Raw genomic sequence first — 24,910 nt, forward strand, 5'->3', positions numbered from 1 at the left:
CTTTACTTTCATTGGGAAGATTTAAGTGGAAGATGATAGTGGTGATGAAGAGTGGCACTCAGAGTAATGTACGGTTGAAAAGGGTTACAGAAATTTTCTGCAATGAGGGTACAATGTGGATCGTATCACACTTTCAAAGCACACCCTTGCAAGATGGAGGGAGCAGTGCTGGTTTTCCAGGGCTGTCGGAGAGCAATCTCTCACAGAAATCACAAGCTTCCCTTGGGGTGATCAGCTGGTTTTGGCTTTTAGCCTGCTGGATTCTGCTTCTCAGGCATGATTCTCTTGGTGTCTTGCTGGGTGTCAGCACTCATCCTCCTCCACCACTGCACCTTCACAGTCACTGTAAAGCTGTGATTTCTAAGCTGTGACACACTACAGTAACTCAAAAAAACCCCAAAGATTAGATTTGTGTCTCTGCTGCAAAGTCTGTAGGCTTCTGAACATAATAAAAGTTAAGACTCAGAGATGTAATTAGCAGATGTTGGATCTCTGGGGTCTCACATCTAAGAGGAGGCTGAAGGAGCCTGAGCTGGTTCGTCAGTAATTAGATAGATGGAGATTCAAGACAGTAAAGTCAGCTTGAGTGCAACGCGAGTGCACCCTGACTGATGTGCACCCTCTGCAGCAGACTTCTGGGCTCTTTCCAATATAAGTCTTGCTTTTAGTGTAAACCAAATACCACATGGTAGTAGGAGCATAATGTGAAAAAGAGGAAGGAATTAACTGGAAAAAAAGAGATCTGAAAATGAGATAAAAAGTGATAGCTCTTTAGGGGCTTTTAGAGACCCTAAGGCACACTAGTAATCTTGCAGTTTCCCTGAAAAGATTCACATCATGTTTTGAAACCTATATACAGTGGCTAGATTAATCATAAGGAAGCTCACAACTATTTTCTGGAATATCACAGGAGTAGGAGCTATCGAAGTTTTTAATGGCATGAAACCAAGCCAGGGTGAGAGGGCAATCCATGCAGCTACAGAAAGTAAGTTGAAGGAATATTGCACTCCCAGGGGAACTTGAACTTCTGAAAGACACATTTCATATGAGAATGCAGAAGGAGGAATCTTTTGAAGAATTTTTGGTTCATCTTAAAATAACTGATCAGTCAAGTTATCTATGATGCTTTCAGAGATTCCATTTTAAGGAATCAGATTTTGACTGGCATCAAAGATCCATAGATACAGAAAAGATTCCAGGAAGGAAAGATATAAAAACAAAACAAACAAACAAACAAAATCTGTTCAGTCAAGCTAGGATAATCATAAGGGACAATAAGGAAATATTACAAGGAAAACAGGGACATGCTGTCTGTCAGGAAAGGAAGCTAGGAGAGTTTTGAAGAGACTCTCCAGAGCTATCTGCAAGAACTAGCCAAAGTGAAATACATGATAATTCACAGGTTCACATTATGCCCAGGAGTTTAGGAATTCTACAGCAGCTATAAGAAATACAGGTATTTTGCGAGACCTTGTGACTGGAAAAGCAGAAGCAAAAGAGAATACCCTCCATATCTCCAGATCTATGTGATGGTGCACAAACCAACATTACAACAAAACACCACATAGAGATTCTGTGCAAAAGCTACACAATGGGGCTGCGGACTAAGAATCAATAGCTCTAAATTCAAAATTGGCGCACAGTCAATGTTACCTCCAAACACAGAGTAAAAAATCTGGCTCAGGAAGGTCTACATATGAAGAAAGAGTACTGAAACTGAGGGTGTCTACTGAGAATCTAATTCCTACTAAAGGTTTGTATGAATTTAAAACGAAAAGTGACAATAAATGCAGTATTTAAGTTTACAGGAAGAAAGAGCTAATATTTGCTCTAAAATATGCTTAGACCTGGTCTTAGTTAAAGCAGTGAGTCTGATGAAGGACCCATAAACACAGAAGGTCAGTACTCAGAAATCTTTCGTGTCAGAGATAGACACAGAATATAGAGATGTATTTTCACAGCAATGTCTGCAGCTGGTAATGTTCCTCTGGTTATGAGAGAGAACCTTGTAAAGGAACTGGATTATGTAAGAGTAATAGTGGGAAGTTTGAAAATGGAAGAGCCAATTAGCAACAGAAAGATCAAAAGACAAGTCATTGAGGTTATCTTTACATCCAGTGGAGCTAAGTATATGTTTCAGGACAAACACTCTCATAGAATGGTTATTTTCAGGTAAAAGGACTATGTATATTTTTACAGATTTTAATAAATCTTTACAAAAATTACAAATTCAGATTCTTTGCCTGGATCCAAGCAAACTTCCTTGCATGACTGGAGTTTAACACTACGGATTTTAAGACCACTTCTGTTTTCAAATACTTTCTTCAGCCTTAAAATCCATTCTTTTGTTTTCACAGGAAAGTGTTGGAAAAGCCATTCACTTGAAGCATCTGTGGCTGCTTAAGAAGATACTAAAGATGTAAAGCAGAGAGAAAACCAGTAGGACATCTGAAAAAAGTGTCCAAGAGGGCCTGAGAAGTAGAAATAGACAGGTAATGCAAATGTAAGCGCAGAGAAATAACATTGAAGATTAACTGTCAACAAGACAAAACAGAATCATTACAAAAAAGCCATCCACAAAGATAACAAGGGTGTCCAGAGGCCTGTTTGGATGTGAGTGTTGCATGTGAGTTCGTATCACGTGAGCAATCTGTGCCAGTAGCTTTTGAGTTACTATACAAAATGGACATACAGGGCTGTAAATCTGGGAAATGAATTCCCAAATTAAAGGCACTAATAAAGTTAAGTGAGGAGATCCATGAGAGTCTGTAGAGCTCTCAAAAGACTTATTAAGTACTTCTAAAATCATACAAGATTTAGCATGTCCCATGTTAGCCTTATAACAACTGATTACATGCCTGAAGGACAGGATGCCATCCAGAGGAACCTGGACAAGCTCAAGAAGTGAGGCCATGTGAACATCATGAGGTTCAACAAGGACAAGTGCAAGGTCCTGCACTTGGATCCAGGCAACCCCTGGTATGAAGACAGACTGTGGGATGAAGGGATTGAGAGCAGCCCTGGGGAGAAGCTCTTAGGGGTACTGGTGGATGAGAGATTGGACATGAGCTGGCAATGTGCGCTTGCTGCCCAGAAGGCCAATTGTACCCTGGGCTGCATCAAAAGGAGCGTGGCCAGCAGGTCACGGAGGTGATTCTGCCCCTCTGCTCCACTCTGGTGAGACCCCACCTGGAGTCCCACATCCGGCTCTGGAGACCCCAACAAAAGAAGCATATGAACCTGTTGGAGTGAGTCCAGAGGAGGGCCATGAAGATGGTCAGAGGGCTGGAGCACCTTTCCTATGAAGACAGGCTGAGAGAGTTGGGGTTGTTTAGCCTGGATAAGAGAAGGTTCCATGAGACCTTATTTCAGCCTTTCAGTACTTAGAGGTTGTTTATGAGAAAGATGGGGACCAACTTTTTAGCAGGGCCTGTTGCCATAGGACAAAGGATAAGAGTTTTAAACTGAAAGAGGTTAGATTTAGATTAGATATAAGGAAGAAATTCCTCACCATGAGATTGGGGAGGCACTGAAACAGGCTGCCCAGGGAAGTTGTGGATGCCCCATCCCTGGAAGTGTTCAAGGCCAGGTTGGATGGGGCTTTGAGCAACTTGGTCTGGTGGAAGGTGTCCCTGCCCATGGCAGGGGGGTTGAAACTAGATGATCTTTGAGGTCCCTTCCAACCCAAACCATTCTATGATTCTGTTCCTACAAAGAAGAAAATTTAAGGCTTGGGTGCTGGCTGATTGACATTGGCTTAACAAGGAGCAGAGTGAACTGGTCTGAACTGTTAGATCCACAGACAGATTTGGTGAGAGGCTGAGGCAATGAATCATGCTTGATTATGTCAGCTACACTGTTGAACTGAGTTATCGCTGTAATAAGTCTTTTATACTACAAATCCTGACTCTCTAACAAACCCAGCCTCCACGCTGTGTACCCTGGGGCTATCAGAAAGAGCAATCCCAGAGCAAATGGAGTGCAGCTGTAGGTATTAACCCAGATTCAAATTTGTTGGTTTTGCCATAAGGGTATCATCTTGTAAGTGCTTAATATATATATGGTTTATATACATTTGGTAGTTTGCATCAAGAGGTAATTCACAATTATTTTAACTTATGTTAATCTTAAGTGAACTTGCTAGTTGAAGACATGCAGTAAGGAGAGATACTTGTGCCTGCCTTGTCCTCCTGAGCCAAATGTGGAGAGGCTTTTATTGAATCAAGAGGCAGAGAGGAATACTGCTTGGGTTTCCAAAGGTTGATCAAAAGGTCCCTGATGTCAGTGAAGTATAAATGACAAAGTGGGAAGAAGAGTCAAGATTTTGAGGCCTGAATTTGTTAATGTGTAAGAAATGATAAAGGTCTTAGAGAGGTTTTAGGGTGCTGATCTGAAGTCCACATGTGTCAGCAAACGCTCTGCTCTTCTTCCCTTGGGCAAGGATCAGGCCCTGTGCTACTCCAGATTTTCCTCAGGTGTTTTTGTTGAAATAGTTCTTACTATGTCAAAGTTTCAGGAACCTCAAAATGCAGAAAGAACACTGCCAAACCCTTATAATTTTAGCAGATGTACTAAATATTTTGTAAATCTGATCCATACAGGCTTTAAAAGGGAGCGCTATGTTTTGTAGCTGCACTTCTGTATGGGGAGAGTAACCAGTTAATCATGCAAGGAGCATTTATTTACAATGGGAAGCGTGAGCCATGCAATTCCGTGTGCAAATTAAATGGGGTGGATGTTGGGCTTGAGGTTGGTTTGTTAACAATTTGGCAGTCTTTCAATAAATTATACGAACTTACCATGCACAAATAAGCTCAAAATCTTTCTCTGCCCCTCCACCCCTATTTTGTATATTTGTTTGTATCCTTTTCATCTGATTTAACAAAGGAGCTAAAATAAACATCTGCTCTCTTTCAGGGATAAATTTAGGGATTACTTCCAAGATTTCAATAAGGTCTTTCATAAAATGGGTAAAAATAGAGATAGCTATGTAACAGCGTGTGACCTGCATAGGATACTACAAGAATCCAGCTATTACCTTGATCATGATCAGTTCAGCAGGCTTCTAAACAGGTTTGTATTATTATCTCCTAAGCACTTCTTTGGCCACACCCAGCAAAACCTAGAAGTTTCTACTTGGTGTTAAGCATATAAGAAACTGTTAAATACTACTGGAGATAGATACCCACATGCTTAAAACTGCATATGAGTGAAAAATCGGTTGAGGTAATGTATTGATTCAGCAGGTAATGAGAGTGAAATGACTTCTTACACAAAGAAAGCATGCTTTGACTGTGTGAATTTGTTTACCAGTTTGTTTTATTTAATTTCAATTTAATAGAGCAAGTGTGTGAAACAGATCCTGTTCAAAATAGAAACAGAATTAAATCGGGTTATAAAACATGAATAATTTTCAAATGATCTAATGTTGGTGCCAAGCAAAACCATGCTTTTAATTCTGTGCATGAGTAAGAAGAAAGATGTCTTTTGTAGAGGCTGAAGAACACAAAGGACCTGCTCCAACACTAGGTACTGCAGTTCTCTGCACCAAACAGCCCGCAAAGGCCATGTGCCTGGCAGCAACTGGGTTTTGTTCTCCAGAGCCTGCCAGACCAGACCCTTTTTTTGAAAGAAAATTAACAAAGTCTTCTCACAGTTCACCTTTAATTGGGTGATCAACTTTTTATGAATTGAAACCTTAATAGGAATCTGCTGCTTGTTTCTTTCTCAAAGACCTCTTGATGATAAACACCTCCATTCATTGTAATTTTGTGCAGATTATTCCTTTCTTTATCCAAAATAGTATTTTCTAAATAATACAGAGTAGATTAGCATATGCATTTAGTTTTATTACTAAAATTTTAATGCCCACTTGGCAATTTATTTCTCCACTGAAATGGTGTTGATTATTTCCTTTTCCACACAGTGTCTCCAATATTGGAGCCAGCTTGACATGGGTAGTACGTGGGAGTGCTGTGCAGCTGCAAGATGCAAAATCAGGGCTCTTGAATATTTTTTTTCTTACTAGCAGATATGGGGTCTATAGTTAATTTCTTTTCCAGCCTGTTTTATAAAGCTTCCTCTTTGTTTTACTGGCTCTCCCCATTAATTAGACATTCTTGTAACTGGATACTCTGGTGATTGGTAGCTGAGGCATTGGTCCCCAGTGATTTACTGTGGAAACAGATGATACAAGTACATTACAGTAATTCAGTTTTAAACAAGAAAATCAGGGTTGTGTATTGGGGCTATCGCCTCTGTCAAATCTTGGCACTCAAGGACTTGTCTTGACCATAATTCTAACAAAAAAGCTGAATGCAAGGCTAAAAGTGGTCCAGCCTTTCCCCTGCAGCATAGGAATTGTCTACCTAATACATGTATGTAAAGAATCTATAGTTCCCATAACTTGCTATAAAATTATTAAAGTCTATTAAAAACCTCTCCATAGATGGTAACTTTAAGGTCAGTCTGGAGTAATTCCATCGGAGCCAATGGGTCTGTATCAAAAACACTTAATGTATACTCTATAAAGTCTGGAGACTCTGTGATTGTCTTTCAGTGGTAGGAAATTCCATAAACTGACTGTAGTGGCTTTATACTGGGTAAGCAATAGCAGAGCAAGCCCTTGCTACTGTATACCTTGTGGTGATTAACTATAGGCTCACTACACAAGTTTGAAGTCCTTGTTTAAAATATACCAGGTGTCTTTTCATTAAGTAGTCACAAGTCACAGTACACTGGACAAAAGTAGCTTTTCATGTATTTGTTAGTGTTACTAATCTCAGTCTTTCATGTTAAATAGCTTTTGTTTTCACACATTTTCTGCACATGTGTAGCTTGCCTTAATTCCATCCTTTTTATGGCAAAACCTCTTTGAATAAAAGTTAATTCAGTTTGGTAACAAAGTCCTCCACAAAAAAAAAATTAAAAAAAATCCTCAAATCATATGCAAGAGCTGATCTTTCCCCATGCTGATATTTGATGCAAAAATATATTAATTGTTGTTACCTGGAGCTATCTGTAGTCAGCTCTGTAACCCACTGAGTTTCCGATGTGACAGAACATTAAATTCCCCAGTGTCTGTTATCTGGCAGATGTTTCAGTTGACAGACAGAAATTTGGCAAGTTGTGAGCGCAGCCTGCAGAGCCCCTGGGCTGGGCTATTGGGTACAGCCTGACCACAAGTGACCACCAGAGAAACCCTCACTGGACACAGAGTGGCCACCAGTCAATGACAGTGTCTTCTGGGCCAAACGTACCAGCCCTCTGTGCAGCTCAGTGGACACGCCAAAGGAGGGAGGTCCAGTTCCTGAGACAGTGAGGTTGAGTCCTGCCAAGAACGTGTAAATGATCCTCTAGTGGCCTGACAAACAGTGCAAAGTGAAGTGCAGCCTGAGAGTGAAGGTAAGCCTTTCTGTCACAGCCATAAGGAGAAATGTTGCATGGAACCTGGTTCGGTTATCTTCCATGCGGCAGAGAAATCTTGAGGGATTACCTGTGATGGTACATCCATGAAATGTATAATGGAATATCCAATGTGGTAGAGAAATCACAGAGCATCCTTGTGAGGGATATACCTGTGCTGTTACATCCATGAAACGTATCACAGAGTGGTGTTGGATGTCCTAGCTTGTGTCTGGTAACAGCTCACCAGGTTGTACATGGTTCTGCTTCTTTTTCTCACAACTGTAATGGTCACAACATATTGTGAGACATCAGCAGCACTTCAGCATCTGTGAGTCAAAGGTATCTTTGTAAAGCAGAAAGTCAAGGGGAAGTACCAGCGCTTAGCATAACAACCATCTGCTCCTCAGCAGAGTCTATTAGGCTGTGTTTACACTGTGATGTGAAAAGGAGAGTCAAGGACAAGTTTGGGAGCTTACATGTTCTCCAGCCACATTGGGAATGGGAACCTCAGCAGTAGATTGTGATCAAAATACTGTGCTGTGTTTAAAAAGCACAGACTTAATGCTGATAGACTGGAAGGCTGTGCACTTGGGTTAAGGCAGTTCTGTTGAGCATCTGGAGACTGGCCTGCATCTGCACCTGAGAGCATGGTTGCATTTAAGTGATAGGATTGGTGGTTTGGACCTGAGAAAGCGTTTAGGCTGGAACTAAAAGGTTTTATACACTGACAGCACAAGCATATCCTGAACTGCTACTGCAGAAGAAATAATACATCGTAATAATTAATCAGTACAGACAACAGTGAAATAATTATTTAAAATAATGGATATGTCATTCTGTGTTTTTACCTTAGCTTCGGAATCAGCATTCATGACAGCAAGCTCTCTTATTTTGATTTCCTGAGAGCAATTAATGATGGCAGAGCATCTAAGTACCAACAGAGACAAAAAAAAAGGCTGCACAACCTGCAAGTTTTGCAGCACTCAGTTTAGAACAAACCCTAATTAAGATAAAAGAAATAGTCACATCATCTTATGATTTGTTGTATGAGATAAGTATCATGTGGTCACTGCAACTTATTTAATCTTCATTTTTTTCTGCCTGGGTGGGGCCTAACCCAAAGGGTTTAAAACTTTCCTGCTGTTAACTGAATACTATCAACAACCTTGGCTTATGTAGAAGCAGCATCTTCTGACCACTGTAGACTTCTTAATTGATTGTTTTCTGTTAACTTCACCAAACAAGCATATCAAATCAAGCTGAGAGGTTTTGTGAATGTAAGGACTGGGAAGGATAAAGAGAATAGCAAATTACCAGGACCTTCTTTTTTTCCCCAAATCCCTTTTCTTTCTCCAGTTTTCTGTAAATTTTGTCCCAAGCATGTAAATATCACATCTTTCCAGTAGCTCTGTCAAGGTTCCTAAGCTGAGACTTATTATAAGTAGATATGATTTCTACTGCAGGAAGGTATTACATTTTTATCAGATGAAAGGATCATGTAGGAACTGAGGATAAAGACATATGATCAGATGTGAGCACATTATAGTGGCTGTAGAAGTTAGCACCTGTCAGGTCTGCAACTATCTGCATTTATGCTCTTGGCCACTTCTGATTCTGACACAGACAGATAAGGTGCATTAGCTGTTGAGCAGCAAGTTTCCTGGTTTTCCCAACTGTAAAATGAGAACCATAAAAATAACCGCTTCTCTCTAGAATTTTGAAAGCCTTGAATGAAAAAATGCTGTATATTAAATAGCCTTAGACTCTTGTGTCAGAGTTTACTGAAATGCAACAGCCTCTAGAGTAAATAATTCTTGATGCCACAGTAAGATTGTTTTCAAGCGTGGGAAAGAATAATCAAACAGACCTTAAAGGAAGCATTGCTGTCACAAAGAACTGTAGAGCCATCTCATCTGCACCTGCAGTTTCAGGTCCAGTTTGAGCTCATGAATTTAGAGGGAGGCTTGTTCCTGCAAAGATGGTCTCGTTACTCCAGTGTCCTCAGCAACGTGGTCCTCCTGCCTTCGTTGTGTCAAAACCAGCACTTGTCTTCTTGCCCAATGACCTGGGTCAGGGAACTTCAGCCTGAGAAAAGCCTGATGGGTTGTGTGTGGCCATGGGAGAGCTGCTGCCTGCACAAGGGAGGGGAAGGGACCAGTGGCTGGGAAGACGATGGGAGTAGAAGTTGCCTGACATCAATGGCTGCATTTCTGAAATCTCAATCTGTGGAATCTGTCCTGCAGTTAATAATAACACAGGCTTCCAGCAAAGGCATCGCTGGTGATGTCATTGGTACAAGCACAGCCCTCCCCAGGCTCCCCAAAAAAGAGTAGTACCATGGGAGATGCTGTTTCTTTACAAAAAACTCTTTTCACACTGTTCGGAGACTCCTGTGACATTTGCAAACTTATTGGGGGCCATATTGCCATTTTTGACCAGATAGACTAACTATAGAATGGGATACTGAAATATTTACATAATCACTTTACATTTTTCACAGTAAGGGGTGTGTGGGGGGGGAATCCTTCCTGTTCTCTGCATTATTGAAATAAGAAATAGATAAATTCAACAGCATAGGTTAGTGTTCATTAAATTTAAATAGAAGACAGTACCTGTCCTCTCATCCCTGGGTGTCTTGGGAAGGAAGAAGGTCACAATTTTGTCTGTTGAGGGTGTGATTTGAAAATGACTTTTGGCAGGAACAAGTCGTCCATTTAGTATTTTTGGATACCATGCGGTGGTTAATGTAACTTCAGGGACCAAGGGATTTCCTCCATGAAGATCCAGACTTTGTCCACTATGCCATGGAAAAGCAGAACTTTTTCTCATTTCACTTACATGATAAAATAAGGAAGTTCTCAGTTTTCTTCTGAGCCATTTTTTGAGTAATAATTGCTGCCACCCATGTGATGAGGTACTCTAAAAACATAAGCTTATAACAAAATATTTTGTCAGAAAGAGGCAGATCTGAAAGCCCAGTTCCTAGAGTCCAGCTAGTTGGGGAAAATAATCACATCCCATCCACAACATTTCTAAAACTATATATAGACCTTGGAAGTTTCATAACAAATAGTTTAAGAGTTAAAGTGGATCCTTTCTGTCCGTATAATAATTTCCCATGCATTTTCACCATACTCAGTACAACACATTCTATAACTCAGTGCTTTGTTTTACACATAAGAATTCCAGTATGTAAGCAAAGATCAAACTTTCATGTTAGGAAGTTAGAGTATTGTGTTTGGTGTTCAAAGGATTCCTTTCCAAAATCCTTTGGATATGGCAGCATTTGTTTTGCCAGTAGATGTGGTTCATGTACATGAAACACATTTTAAAGCCCATTATTTAGAACAGTTTTAATAGTAAAACAAAAATTTCTGTATTATACCAATATGTTACAGTGTTAGCAGACTAATAGAACTCTAACTTGAAGTTTTGAAAGGTGTAATATTCATTTACATTTATAGAATTAGTGATTTGTGTGCAGCATCATAAATAAGGGGCAGAATAAAACAAGGAGGCACGGTGAGTTAGAAGCAGCCAGGCAGAATGGCAGTGGATATGACCCACAACTTTTCTAGACCTTAGTAGTCCTGCCACTCATTTAAACTACTCTCTTGCATGCCTCTTGCTGCAACTCTGTTAAACCTAATCTGTTTCACCTGGGAAACCTTCAGAAAACTCCCACAAAGAATAGGCTGGGCGTTTTGTGCAAGGGAGGATGAGAAGAGAGCATGTAAGGCTTCAGGATGAGCCAAAGCTAACAAGGAGGAAGGACTATTGAGTCCTTTACAGAGCAGAAAACAAACTTGCCCTGCCATGGACAGTCCTTGGCAGAGGGGAGGAACAAAGGGAAAATTGAATATGCTCAAGCGAGTTTAATAAAAAATATTTAATTTAAATTATTTAAGGCAGCCTTCCAATATTTTTGTTTGTTTCCTCTCTTGTCTTAACCACTACCTTTTCTGGAATGTTTGGATACTTGATATAAAGCCTTTTTGCTTTTATTGCACGTTGTTGTTTGTTTCCACATTTACATGTGGCACAGAAATACAGGGTATATTTGGCTTACTTCAACAACTGCATCTCATTCTTAGAAGAAAGGAAATCTTCAAAATAAGTAAGGTTCTGAGAAATGTGTTTTGTTTCTTCATATATAAAATACCTGCAATTAAAAGGCATGTGAGTCTCAGGCATTTCCATGTCAACTGCTAAATGGTTGCTAAAAAAGAGTTCTCTTTTGGAATGTCTAGATTTGCTGAAATAATTTGATTCTTCCTTCTCAGGCATTTTCTCTATTTGATAAAGAAGACACTGGAGCAATTAAAGCTCTGGAATTTTGGCAAGTACTTGACTATTTCTAAGTTAAATTATCAGTCAAACAGTTCAGGCACCTTCTCAAGAACTGTAACCCTTGTTAGGACTTCATGGTAGAGTGGAAATTATTTCTGAAAAATATAAGCCACCTCAAAGAGGTAAGGAGAGCTACCAAGCTATAATATATTTCTTTAAAAGATACAATCCTATGTGCTAGAAGTGACTGACTAACTACACACGTGAATTTCACATATATTTCTGTTGATTTCTGTTGAACTCCATGAAGCCCTTATCCCTTTACCACTCTAAGGAGTCAAGTCTTCCGTAGATTTAGGTCTGTACATGTGGCAAGCTGAAAGCATGACCATGGACACAACCAGATTGCCCCAACGGGATGATGTAGGATGTGGGATACCCAAATATGCCCAGTGACCCCTGTCCTGTCTTGATGGACTGGCAGGGGCTGGACAGAAAAGTGAGTGGAGTGGGAAGCCCACCAGTTTCTTGGTGCCAAATGGTCATCGCAGTGTATATGTAGCAGGAAGATCAAACACAGATTAGTCAAGAACAAAGAAAATCTTGACTGCAGTCATGGACAGAGTCTTCTGATGCTCTGAACGCACATGTCACAACAACTCAAAGCTGGAGTTGCTGTTTCTCTGCGGCAGAGGCTCATGTCCACGGTGCCTCACTTGGAGTAATTCACTTGGTGCAGACTGCAGAAACAGGTCCTTCAGCTCAGAATCACATCCTTTTATCAGTGAAGCAGTCCTCACTGTGTTTGTAAATAGCAGAAACTTTATCAAAAGGTGTAAGTAAAAGAAGTCTCTGTCCTATTTTAATTTTGCACTCCTTCCCTGTCCTTTGGCTTGTCCCCTCCTAGTTTGCCTTACCAAGCAGGAAGTGGTTGTAAGTAGATCGGAGGGTGCAGGAATCCAAATGACATTACCTTACAGCTCATTTCTGAATTTGGCTAAGGATGTGAATGCTGGTTACTAGCTAGATAAAAAGCAGTTATTGGGGAGAAAAAAAATCTTATGTTCTAAGAACTATGTTTCATTTTCAAAAGGATATGCTCCAAGCACAAATAAAATGAGAAAAATAGTAAGCATCACCCAATGGAAAAGCATATAAAAAGCCTACCACTTTATTGCCATGGAGATAATAGAATGTTGTGCTAAACAAATCCGTAGAAAGCTATACAATTATTAAATCTTGTGTCATAAAGTAGAAGCTGGAAAACCAGTGAGATCTGTCTCAGCCTCTTTGTGTCCCAAGTCAAAGTCTGTGAGGCTTCAAATGATCGCAGGGCTTGAGTGACTCACAGGCAGAGGAGGGACCACGGGTCTCGAATGAAGAAGGACCCATAAACAGCTCCAAATTCTTGTAATGTGTTATAGGATTTTGTAGCAGGTTAGAGACTTTATCTATGTGTGCCGTTTACCAATAGGCATAGCTTTGCCAAAGCACTTATTGTAAGCATAGCTTTATTCAAAATCTTATAATGTTGCTTACATGTATTTTATTCTCTGTAAAGTTAGCATTAATATTTATAGTAGTGCAACTGTTACTATGTCCTTAGTGGCAGGAATACATTTAATTATAGTTATTGAAAAAATAGATGGGGATTTTTAAATATTTGTATTTTCAGCTTATTAAAATTAAAAAGCAATCTTAACAGATATAATAGATTACATGGTTCTTAAGTGTAAAACAGTGGAATACTTCATGTAGCTTCAAAAATACTTCATTTCCCCCTTTCCTGCTTTTATGCTGGTACAAATTCAGTAAGTTTCATCTGAGTCCTGCCAGCACAAACAAAATTGTATGAAATATAACGTATCTGTATAATTATTTTAAGAATGTATTTGTGTGCTCTAATATGGACCCACCAGCAAGCTTTTGTGTCAACTTTAGCATAGGTAGCTGCTTTCATTAGGGACAGTTTTGCTGCAATGTCTCCTCATCCTCAAAGTAGGTGCTAAGCCTCCTTAGCAACTTGACACAATTCCTGGGATCAAATTCAGCAAGAGTCTATGTTTAAACATGAAGCCTCTTAAAGAGAGTTTTAGTCCTCCAAGACCTCGAATACTTTCCACCTCAACAAAACAGTAAGTTACCCCCACATCTTTTAGGAGGCACTCGGTCCATGGCAGGACTAGAGCCTGTACTGCTTTTTTCAGCATTGTACAGTTCACCTTGAACATATTTTCTGTGCTGTGTTAGGGGTAGAAGGGATAAATCCATCATTAAAATCTCAAATTAATCCACAAGGGAACATTTCTGAAAAGACAAAACAAATATGAACCAGGTTCAGAGTGCTGGTTCAGCTTCCAGATGCTCTCAAATCTCATGGTTTCATTTTGGGCTCAACCCAAAATTTCCCAGGCCTTTGCAATTTCATCCTACCCTGGGTTCACACATATTCCTGGGCTCCTGTGCAGGTTCTGAGAGAAGGCTGGTTGTTAAATTATTCACTTCATCCAAACATGCTACAATCTTGGCCTGTAAAGTGTGTATCTAAATTAATGAGGTATGCAACTCATTCAGGCACGTAAGGAAAACTGATCATTACACTATACAATTTGATCACTGAAGTATATTAAAAAGTAACAAGTAAAGTATGCAGCTTGATCATTAAAGTATGGAAAATTTACTGAACTAGTAAAGTATGAGCCTGGGATGACTTTTGTCTCAAATGGCACCTCATAAATAAAACCCACAACCACAAAGGCAAACATTCACAAACCCAAAAGCCATACAGGTTTAAGTTGTATTTTTTTCCTTAGAAAACAGCTGAATAAGGAGAGACGAAAAAAATCTTGCGGAAATTATTTCTAAATGTTTTAAGCATCACATGGATATTTTGATGGCTTTGACATATGCTGATGAGCTTTACCTTCTGATTAGAATACATGCTACAGCAGCTGTATATGAGCAGGATGCCCCCTGAAATACAGGTCTGTAGAATTAAAGAAATATAAAGCATTTTAAGCAATATGATTGCACCTTAATATTCAGATGAGAAAGAACCGAGGTTATGGCACTGAGCTTGGATGTTGCTAACCAACTGCAGGAGAGCTGAGGAAGGAGACAGAGAGGACATTGTCTTGGGTGGTGAAGCTATTAACCACCAGTGGACTCTCTGAGGATATTTGTAAAAGTCCAGACCCTGGAGCTGGGAATACGCATCATGAACTTTTCTTGACTGAGTTGCCAGTCTTGTGATTAATAAGGCCCAAGTGAAGCTCTTCTGCATTAAAGTGGTAATGCAGTCCAGCCTGATGAAAGCTGCACTTGGGAATCAGATGCCTCCAAAATAAAATGTACTCACGTCCTTCCCCACTGTGAGCTATTTCAGTTGTGGAATGGGAAAAAAAGTAAAGAAAGCGTTAAAAAGCAATAGTTCGGGGTATACTGGTCAGGTCTAGAGCAGCAAGGGGTCCATACAGGATCAGCACAGCTGCACTATAGAGGGGAGTATATGGGAGTATGTGGGGGAAGGACAGATTATCATCAGAGTCAAACAATTTGTTGCTCAGCCTTTCTGAAGCCGAGAGTGCTGAGGGGTTTGCTGCAAGCTTAGTAAACCTTCACCTGTCAAGTCCAACAGTGAGTAGAAGGAGAGTAGGTCAGGTTGAGGTGATAACAGAGAGAAGGGACAGCTCATCGCTTGTGCCCATTCAAGGGCAGGAACAACAAGGGTTTTGCTGACACGTGTGTCTTTCAACTGACAAAGGGAATTACTGAGGTGAGTAGAAACATATTCATCTGTAATTATGAAATTTGGAAATCAGATTGACTTCCAGGACTTCTTTGCAGAAAAATTTGCAGAACATTTCAATATTAAATCAAGCATTTGATTTAGCTTCGTCCTGAACTTTCTGATTCCACACTAAATTCTCCATTTTTGCTTGTGTTTAGCTTCATGTTCTGAGTGTCTCTGCAGTCTGTCTCATGCTGCAGAGTGCCTTCTTCACCAGCTGGGTCCATTTTGTTTTCAGCCAGTTCCAGTCCTGCAAAACTGCAGGCCTGTTTGTTCATCCTTGATCCTTTTCCTGTCAGAGAGTGGACCAGTGGACCAGTACTCATGAGAGGATTTACCCCAGTACAGCAAGTTCACATCTCTTCTTGAAGCCTGGCACTGTGAGAACTGTACCTCCGGGTACCAGGACTGAGGTCCAGGACTAGTTTCTGCTGTTTGCTAGTGAAAAGCATGGGTACATCCTCGCTGTCTCCAGCTTTCCTGGGCATGTTGCTGGTGGAGATTCCACAGAACTAAAGCCATTTGCTCTCATATCTCATTGCTGTCAGCAGTGTCTACTACAAGCCCTTCCTTTAAAATGCAAAGAAAATAGCTTCCTTGTGGTCTTGGAAACAATTCCTAAGTCAACAGAGTGGACAGCACTGGCACAGCTTTAAGCTCCATGAAGGGGGGGTGACTGTGCGTGACTCCCCAAACACTGATTTACTCATCAGTGATGAAACACACAGAGTGCAACTCTGTGGTGTATCTGTTGCAACCACATAGTATCAGAGCTCAGAAAGCTTGTGCAACAGAGAAGTGACATCCTCAGTCTTTTCACAACCTTGCTTCCTAAATTCAGCAGTGTTAGTAACCCAGACCTTGTGCGCTGTGTTCATGTGTGGGGAGCTGAAGTTCATTTTGCTACCATGAGGTACCTGTGAAATTACAGCAGGAATATGCAAGGACCTGCTCTACAGAGTTGGTGCTTTTCCCTGTCTTGAGGATGGTGGTTTTACAGGTTTATTCATTATGCACTATCCTCATCTGTTGAACCTCTGAGGCCTCCCGTTCTGGGCCACTGATTTGAGCAGACAACCGACTGTCATCAGTCATGACCCATTGCACCAGCAGCAGAGATTAGCAGGTCTGCTATGTCCCTACCCTCAGTCAGCAGGGTCACAAACTTCATCTGTCCTCATGTAGAAGAGCAATGCTCCAGAGAAATACCCCTTTTGGGATACCTGCAGGTTTGCATCTGTTTTCCAATATTACATCTGCTTTGGGCTGCAAAACATTAAAGCTTTCAATACACCGTAATTTAACTCTGTGTTTCTCTTTATACACAGCAAAACTAGTTTGAAAATTCCCTTTCCTCACCCCCGCTCTCCTGTGCAGGGCCGTCCTCATGACTACAATGTGCCGACCCTCATTGTGCTGGGATGTCTGGTTTGGGATCTTTCCTTGTTGACAAGCCTGCCAAAGCTGTACCTGCCTTTCCTTCTCTGTTCCAAGTAATGAAGAAAAGGACCTAACAGAATTTTAAAATGGCAGATTGTTCCTTGAGATGGAAGCCTTTCACTCTACTAAGAGTAGAAGAAAAGGAGAAAGTAGGGATAGTGGAAAGTAGGGAACATAATGTTAGACCATCAGGTGTACTCCTGATGGGCTTAGACACTGTTGGGCAGACAGGGGAGCGAGGAAGCCTTGCAGTGGCTGCTGCTTCTTTCCCTAGTTCTATAACTATTCTATAGTTATTTAATACAATAGTTATGTTAATTACATTTAGAGGGATGTGGCTTTTTTCTAGACAAGGCAGAGATTGGCATGTGAGCCACTTTTGGCTAATTGTGTCAAATAGTTTTGTCAAGCCATCGTATACCACTACATATTGTAAACACTACCAAGAGTATTTTATCCTGCAAATGTGACCTCAAAACTTGAATCTGTCTGTTGGAAACAGTTGGTCAAAAGGAAAATGGTATATTACAGACTGACCCTCAATGGAGTTTTCATCTTTTATTTATAATGGGGTATATTATTGCAAGCTCCTGTTGCACACCAGCTATCAAATCCTCAGCAGGCGTAAATCAGCACTCAGGTTAATGGAGCTAGACTGATGGCTGCCAGACGAGGATACAGCTCTACTTGTAACCCAGGGATGAAATACAAGCTTATCTATAGTGCTGAGACTCTGAGAGTTGGAGCGGGCTGGGTGGTGAATTACTAGTTATCTGAACATGAGAATAAAATGCATTTCTACCCCAGTCCACACTCAGGCAACTAACTCTGCTGCTTCCACACATCTTTAGGGAAAAGCATTTACAGAAAACTACTAGAAAACACACGTTGTTAGGGTAAAGGAGGGCCCATGGGCTAAGCACAGCAGCCTCTAATACTGTGTAAACTGTCAAAAGGATGATTATTTCTGGCAAAGGTCATTCTCATGGACAAAGAGAAAAATGCATCCTTTTTCAGGGGAAGATAGAAGGGCCTTCTTGTGTAAGCTGTTTCCCAAGACCTTTGCTTTCTGAGCCTCCCCAGAAAAGGATGAAGGTCAGACATGTAACAGGGTAGGGAACAGGACCAGAGAAATTGTAATTTATCTTGAGGTACCAATCGACTTTCTAATTAAGAATTCCTCTTAATAGAAAAATCTTCCAGAAACAGGAAGGAGCTGCAGGAATGGAGCTTCACTAAGCAGGTGTGGGTGGCAGAGCCTTCTTTTATTACTAATCAGCATAGTTATGCCATTTATAGAAAAGGACATGAGGCTGTGCAAGGAACTTTCTAAAGAAGGAAAATACAGCTCTGCTTTGAACAGCGAGTGAGCTACATAGGGTGGCCCTTAAGAAAAGCCTCATAAGAATGCCTCCTCTCTCTTGGTGAAAGCACGAGGTGAAAGTAGATTCACATGGTCCTCTCAAGGTGCTCTCAAATTCTGTTAGAAAGGGTGAGAAAGCCTGTGAAGAGCTGAGCAAGCCAGACAGGTAATCTGGACTTGGCAGCCTCGGGTGGCAGCTCCTGGGAGCCCAGGTAGTGGTCGGAGAAGCTGCGAAGCAGGAACAGGTTGCAGAGTCCTGGTCCCCGAGCTCTGAAGTGATGTACAAGACAGAGCTTGATGGGACATGTGGAGCGCAGGACAGTGAATATCAAGAAATTACTAAAAGAGAAGTAACTAGGTTTCCTATCCAATGGAAACTCTTCCATAAATGACCTGTAAGCACCGTGAGGGCATAAACTGCGCAGCCCTGAGGCAGTTTCATTCCTCTTGCTCACTTTCACTCATGAGGTTAAAGGCAGACACAGCAAAGCTAAGAAACGTAGCCACACTGTGTATAAGGTTAGTTTCAAATGCAGAAATGGCACTTAAATGTGCAGATGCCCAGTCCAGAGTCTGAGATTTTAGGCTCCAGCTCTGTTATTTCAGCTAAAGGTGATAATTTTAGCTGCAGATCATAAAGTCATAGATACACACTGAATGCACTAGCTGCATGTGGTGGATGAACGTAGTGCAATGAATGAACTTAAAAGGTTTTCTAGTTTTCATTCTGTGGTTTGTGAGAAGAACAAGTGATTTACTTTTTATGGCTCTCTAACCATTTTAAGATCAAAGTGCATGAGGTCTTATGAAATATTAAAAAAAAAAAAAAAAAGAGAGAAAAAAGAGGAAATAAAAAAAGAAAGAAGCTCTTAAAATTAAATACATTAGGAAAGCTTGCACTTCCAAATATGTTTCTTTAAAATGTTACAGGGCAGTAACACTTTACCTGAGTCTTTGGCTCCATTAGAGTAATTAAAAGCAGCAGTACAGTGCTTTTTAGTTGCAGTAATGTCAGGCAGGCAGAAGGTGCTCCCTGTGCTGGACTGTGCCAGGCTTCTGCGTCAGTTCCGCTTCTCATATTTCTTCTCTTAATAATAATGCAGCTGTAACGCCTGTCCTGCATGCATGTTTTATGTAAAACATGGTTAATACTGAAAAGTGTCATTTGCATCTGAAGATAGTGGAATCTTTTCTGATTAGGAGGCAGGTTTCTTGCAGTTCTGTAAGAAACATATTTTCCATCCAGTTATAATGATCATGTGAGAAGTGACAAGGAAACAGGAGCTCAGGACCAAAAGCCATCTGTTTCTTTTTTGGTATTTCATATTGCATGGAGCAAGAAGGTGGCAAAGCTTATATGCTTAAACACAGGGGTATAAAATATGATAGCAACATTTAACATGCGGCAATGTCTTTGAACCAAGAACAGTTTTTTGTTGTTGTTCTTACCATGACCTCTTGCCATAGCTATAGTAATACTGGCTGCCGCTTGTGTCTGTGAAAACTCTGCTTTCAAGATATTTTACATATTTAGTTTAGACAGCACAGTGGGTGGAAAGCTGGCTTCCATTCCTGAAAATAAGTAGTTTCTTCTTCAAAATTATGATACTGCTTTTTATTAGTCTTATTATTATTCCACATTGTACCATTGCTGAGACTAATTTTATAAGTAAAACTTGGTTTCCTTCTAAAAAGTGAAGTTTACTGCTAATTCTGGCAGTAGAATGTAATTGTTGAATAGACCTCATTGATATTTAACTTTATGAAATGTAGCCTTCTGCATGCACAATTAGACTTTTGGCATTCTCAGGTAGGTCCATACCAAAACCTAGCAGCGCTTTACTGTGGAGTTTATTCCACCCAACCGCTTTTTGTCTTTTTTATTTCTGCTTGCCATACAACCTTCTACTGTATTCACCCAAGTGTGGATTTCCACCCTGCAGAATGCCTAATGGGAGTTTAGTCAGTAATAATCTCCAGTGGTCGATTTTAAAAACCATACCCCAGTGCTAGATTTGAAAGCAACATGCTGGGAAAGAGAAGGGGTTGTGCACTTCTCATGCTAGCGCTAACACACTTGTAACCAACCCCTTCTCTGCTTTCCTCTCACACATTCTGTACCTTTGCAGCCTTCAGCTGCATGGTTTAGTTGCAGTATCCCTACTGCAGATGGCCAGATTAAAAGTACCGCCGTAAATGTACCTGGAACTTAGAAAGAAAAGGGAAATAATTGCCCTCTCTTTCATCTCAGGGCTGAAGTGCCTTTTCAATCAAAGAGATTTCCACTGCTTGCTAAAGACTATTCAGATGAGAAGAATACGTTTGGGATATTTGGTCTAGTTAGCGCTCACTTCCTTTTTTTTCTGCATTAACAGAATAGCCCTCTTTGTAAGATCACCCAATTTTTCAGACCTTTGTAGAAGTTTAGGTCAGTCTTGAATCCTGTGCTTTTGTTGGCCTGTCACCAGTTGGATCACGTTTATAGAGAGTCTATTTTTTTCCCTTAACTACTTGCATAGCCCCTTTTCTCTTTTGTGGTGCAAGCCAGAATTCCTGGAAGCAGGTTTTACTGCCTGTGGGATCTCGAAGGCCACCTTCTCCACAGACGTTTCCCTCTTCAACTGGCTGACTGCCACGCCACGATTTATAATTTATTCAGTGGATCCATTACTGATTCTCTGTGTATGTTTTTTGTCTAGACTGAGGAAGGGCAAAAAGTCATTCTGCCTAAATCTTCTTGGGAGCTCTCAGAGAGAAGCATCCTCTCACAAATACAAGATGTAGTGACTGCTGGCATTAACAGATTTGCACAAGATTTTAAGGATATCAACTCTTCAAAAGATAATACAATATCAAAAGAGGAGTTCGGGGATATATGTAACTGACATTTTCAGACGCTGACTGAAGAACAAGTAAGAATACTACATTAGTTTGCCTTGTTAATTCAAGTATACAACTGGGTAAATTGGCTACGGCTAGAGACGTGTTTGCATACTGTTGTGTATAGGCAAGTCATCTAAAACTTTGGATGGAGTGAAAATGTTTTAAAACTATCATTCCATGAACATTTGCTGCTACATTTGTGGGAGATAATTTTTTCCTTATCTCTGAGTATGGTTATGAACTATAATAATCTCAGGCTTTCTAAAGCAAAGTCACGGAGACGCTATTGCTAATAGCGAAGGTGTGAATTTAGAGCACAGTAGTTCTCTTTCGCTAGTTCTTTTATCTATACATTTGCAATTTTAAAAATTTCTTTCTTCAGTTTTAAGCTAATCCACTTCCAGTTGATGGGGAAAACGCCTTCTCAGCATGGTATAAAAAGTACTTCCATGGGGAGCTAATGCAAATTCCTTTTTCTCAGTAGCTATTTTGTCCTGCCCTCCCTGGACAAAGAAAGGGGCAAGCATTTGACATTTCCTGGCCACCTCTCAGCTACGTTTCTGGGTTAAAGATTCCCCCAGATTAGTGTGAGCAGAGTTTATGTAACCTTGAATTTAGCTCGAGTGACTGAAGTCATGACATGAATCTGGCAGTACAAACCATTTGATTAGCCCAGTGCTAATCTCAAGGGAACCCGAGAGGCCAGTCTTTCATAACATTCTGCTTCTGCTGAACTTAAAATGAAAAGAGACATTTTTTTAGCTTTGTTAATGCTGGTTCAATGTGATTTTTTCAAAACCCAGTGACTAGGTGAATAATAAAACAGAGGGAACCTTGACTGAAAGATTTCAGATTTTACTTAACAGCATCCTAACCTTCATGCTCATGGTTGCAGCAATGCCGTTTGGCAGCCAATTGAAGGACAAGACACAGAGCCTCCAAACTTGAATGCCTATCTGCAATGCAGAAAATTATTTTGGTACTTCATAGAATGGTTTGTACTGGAAGGGACCTTAAAGATCATCTAATTCCAGCCCCCATGCCATGAGCAGGGACACCTTCCACTTTGCCCATTCATATACATCCTCGGATTTCTTGGCCCTGTACTTCCCACTAGCATTTTTGACAATAAATTGCAGACAGGAGTGGGGTCTGCTTGTGATTACAGTAAAGAGACTGTACAGTCTGCCATGTTATTGGGCACTGCTATGCATGTGTAAAGTTGCAGACAAAAGCACCGAAAAAAAAAAAAATCCACTTCCCCCTCGAAAATAACAGAAAAAAACCCAAACAGCCTGTGTTCTCTATTCCTAGTAGCCGCAATTCTGGTGAAAGCAAAGTGAAAATGTGGTGATACCCCTTCCTCATCCCTGTGAACTGCTGAGCAGAAATGCCAGGGTGAGCTTGTGGTTGAGGAGAACACACACCTTCCTGAGCTGTGAAAAATCTCTTTGCTTATTTCTTTTTTGTTTTTGTAGCAGTAAGGCAAACATATCCAGCTGAAGAGTCCTCCAGACTAGATCCTGTCTGTGCTCAGTAAGAAGCGAAGGGACACAGGAGCTATTTTATACTTAAAGGAGCCTCAGACAAGTGAAGAAAAAAAATCTTGATAGAAACTGTCATCCGTAACAGCAAGGAGAAGCAGGTCTGAGGAGCCTCATTTATATAAGCAGCAGCCTCTGTGTGAGTGAGACTCAAGCCCTCTTCTCCAGAGATATTTTGATTTTGACAGGCCTCTCAAAGATATGCCTACGTATATCTATATGAAGATGCCCCAGGAGAGCCTTCCAATCTGGGCACAGGGTTTGCCATTGCTAATCCAAACCCCTGCCGTTCAGGCTGTTGTTGCTGCTCAGGGTTGGTACAGAAGTTTTACTAATAGTCATAGTCTGGAGGACTTCACAGAAAATGTCTTCTTTTATTCTTCTCTGGATGATGGCCACTTACTGTTCGCTATTAGCAAGGCTCAGCTGGAATCTGTATCGAGCAGTGGATGAAGAATTTCTTCCTGAAGTTTGTCTTCTTGGTCTTCTGAATTTCTGAAACTGTGACCTTTTTCATAAAGGGCTAAGGATGGTAAACACGGTGCAAGCAAGGTGCTCATTAATATCTTGCTGACTGACATTCTCCTTTTTATCACAGGCACTTTTCTCCTCTCTGCTTGAACTCCCTTGACTTGCTTGAACTATCTGCAATCCCCAAAATGACTAAACTTCATTGGGTGTTGAAATAGTTTCTAACTATAACTAACCCAGCTCATCAGGGTATTGTTCTATTTAATTGAAGTTTGTAATACACTTTGAGATTCCTGTATGAAGTGTGAAGTATAATCACAAGCACAAAATAGAATTGTTTATGATTCATAATGTGGTAGCAGCCAGGCCAATGGGGGAAAGTTGAAAGGAAATTCAAAATGTATCCTTTGCCCTTTGAAGTTTGACTGCAACTTGGCACATGCATCAAAGAGGTGACTAGTTTCCTTTAGGGTTTAAGTCTCTGCCGAAAAAGATCAAATCAAAAGCAATCTGAGGTTCCCAATTAGATTTATATTAAAAATCAATAATGAAGACCCTAAAAAGGCATACTGATGACTCTTGAAATAGTCACAAAATGAGTGCAGCTCATTTAAGGGCAGGCTGTGATAATCCTTGCTTTGATTAGTAGCTTATATCATGAGTAGTCCCATTTAATTCAGTGCAGCTTCTTACTGAATAAAGTGCCGTTCAGCAGGAAATCAGCCCAGCCTTGTCCTTACAATTCCATATGTAGCTCAGAATGTGGGCTACCTGCCCTGTGTAGGGCCAAGCAGACACACAGGCAGCAGAAGCAAGGATATCAACCAGGTCTTCTGTAGGCTGGCTGCATTGTAGAGGTACCATTCCTGGCCATACATTGTAACTGTATGTGATTCTAAAGGCTGTAAAGGTTTCCTGCTATGATTTTCATGCTGATTCATTTCTGCTCTCAAGGTGAAATAATTTGTTGATGCAAATACAACAACTGAGGAACCTTAATGGCCTCCTGAGATGGTGGTATAACTTAGGTGCACCTGATAGCGTGAGAAATTTGCCTCAATGGTACTTAGCCAGGATACTGGTGCACCATGTATTTGATTTACATCTCATGTTAAAGTGTTATTCTTCTATACTGCAGCTCAATCACTGTGTCTAATCACAGGGTTTAGTAGTTTAAACAGCACACTAAGGGCCCAATTCAATTAAAAAATGTCCTGCAGAAATCCTTCTTTCATTGTTTCCCCAGCCTTGTGTAGGCTTCTGCAGAGAAGCTGTGATTTTTTTTTTCTTTGATAAGATGGGCCCTAGGAATCCTCTATTCCAAGCCATTCTGTCTCTTCGATACGTTTTGTCATACCCATAGTACATAAGGAGATTCTGTTTAAAAAAAAAAAAAACAAAAAAACTAACATTTACAAAAGTAATCTTTTGCTTCTTCATTAGTCTGAAAAATCTTTGGAACACATTGGATGTGAGCATTGGTGGATCATTGAAGTACTAAGATATTTCAAAGAGATTCAGCTCTAAGCTTGTGACGATGCCATCAAACACTCCCAGTGCATCCAGTTCTGCAACTTCTACCAAACCAGCTGCCCATCCAGTGTAGGATCCACGTGTGTCTTCTCAGCCTGAATGTTCCAAGACATCATCTTCTCTAGTAGGGCAGAAGAGCATAAGTGTGGTCAGCTTATTAATTTTCTGGATTTTCTCTTTTGCGCATAG

At 40.5% G+C, this 24,910-nt stretch overlaps 1 protein-coding gene across 1 annotated transcript in view; it reads left to right on the plus strand.

The window, feature by feature from the left end:
• EFCAB6 (EF-hand calcium binding domain 6) overlaps positions 1-24,910 on the plus strand; it is a gene marked incomplete at both ends in the record, with an annotated part of 104,172 nt that overhangs the window by 73,717 nt on the left and 5,545 nt on the right. The window contains 8 exon segments of the mRNA XM_082075704.1: positions 4,918-5,073; positions 8,261-8,354; positions 8,357-8,458; positions 11,691-11,765; positions 11,769-11,811; positions 20,084-20,100; positions 20,990-21,167; positions 22,652-22,709. Of these exon segments, the coding sequence (XP_081931830.1) occupies positions 4,918-5,073; positions 8,261-8,354; positions 8,357-8,458; positions 11,691-11,765; positions 11,769-11,811; positions 20,084-20,100; positions 20,990-21,167; positions 22,652-22,709 (723 nt within the window).

The sequence above is a fragment of the Streptopelia decaocto genome (assembly GCF_964273445.1).
Source record: "Streptopelia decaocto genome assembly, chromosome: 1".
Classification (NCBI taxonomy): Eukaryota; Metazoa; Chordata; class Aves; order Columbiformes; family Columbidae; genus Streptopelia; species Streptopelia decaocto.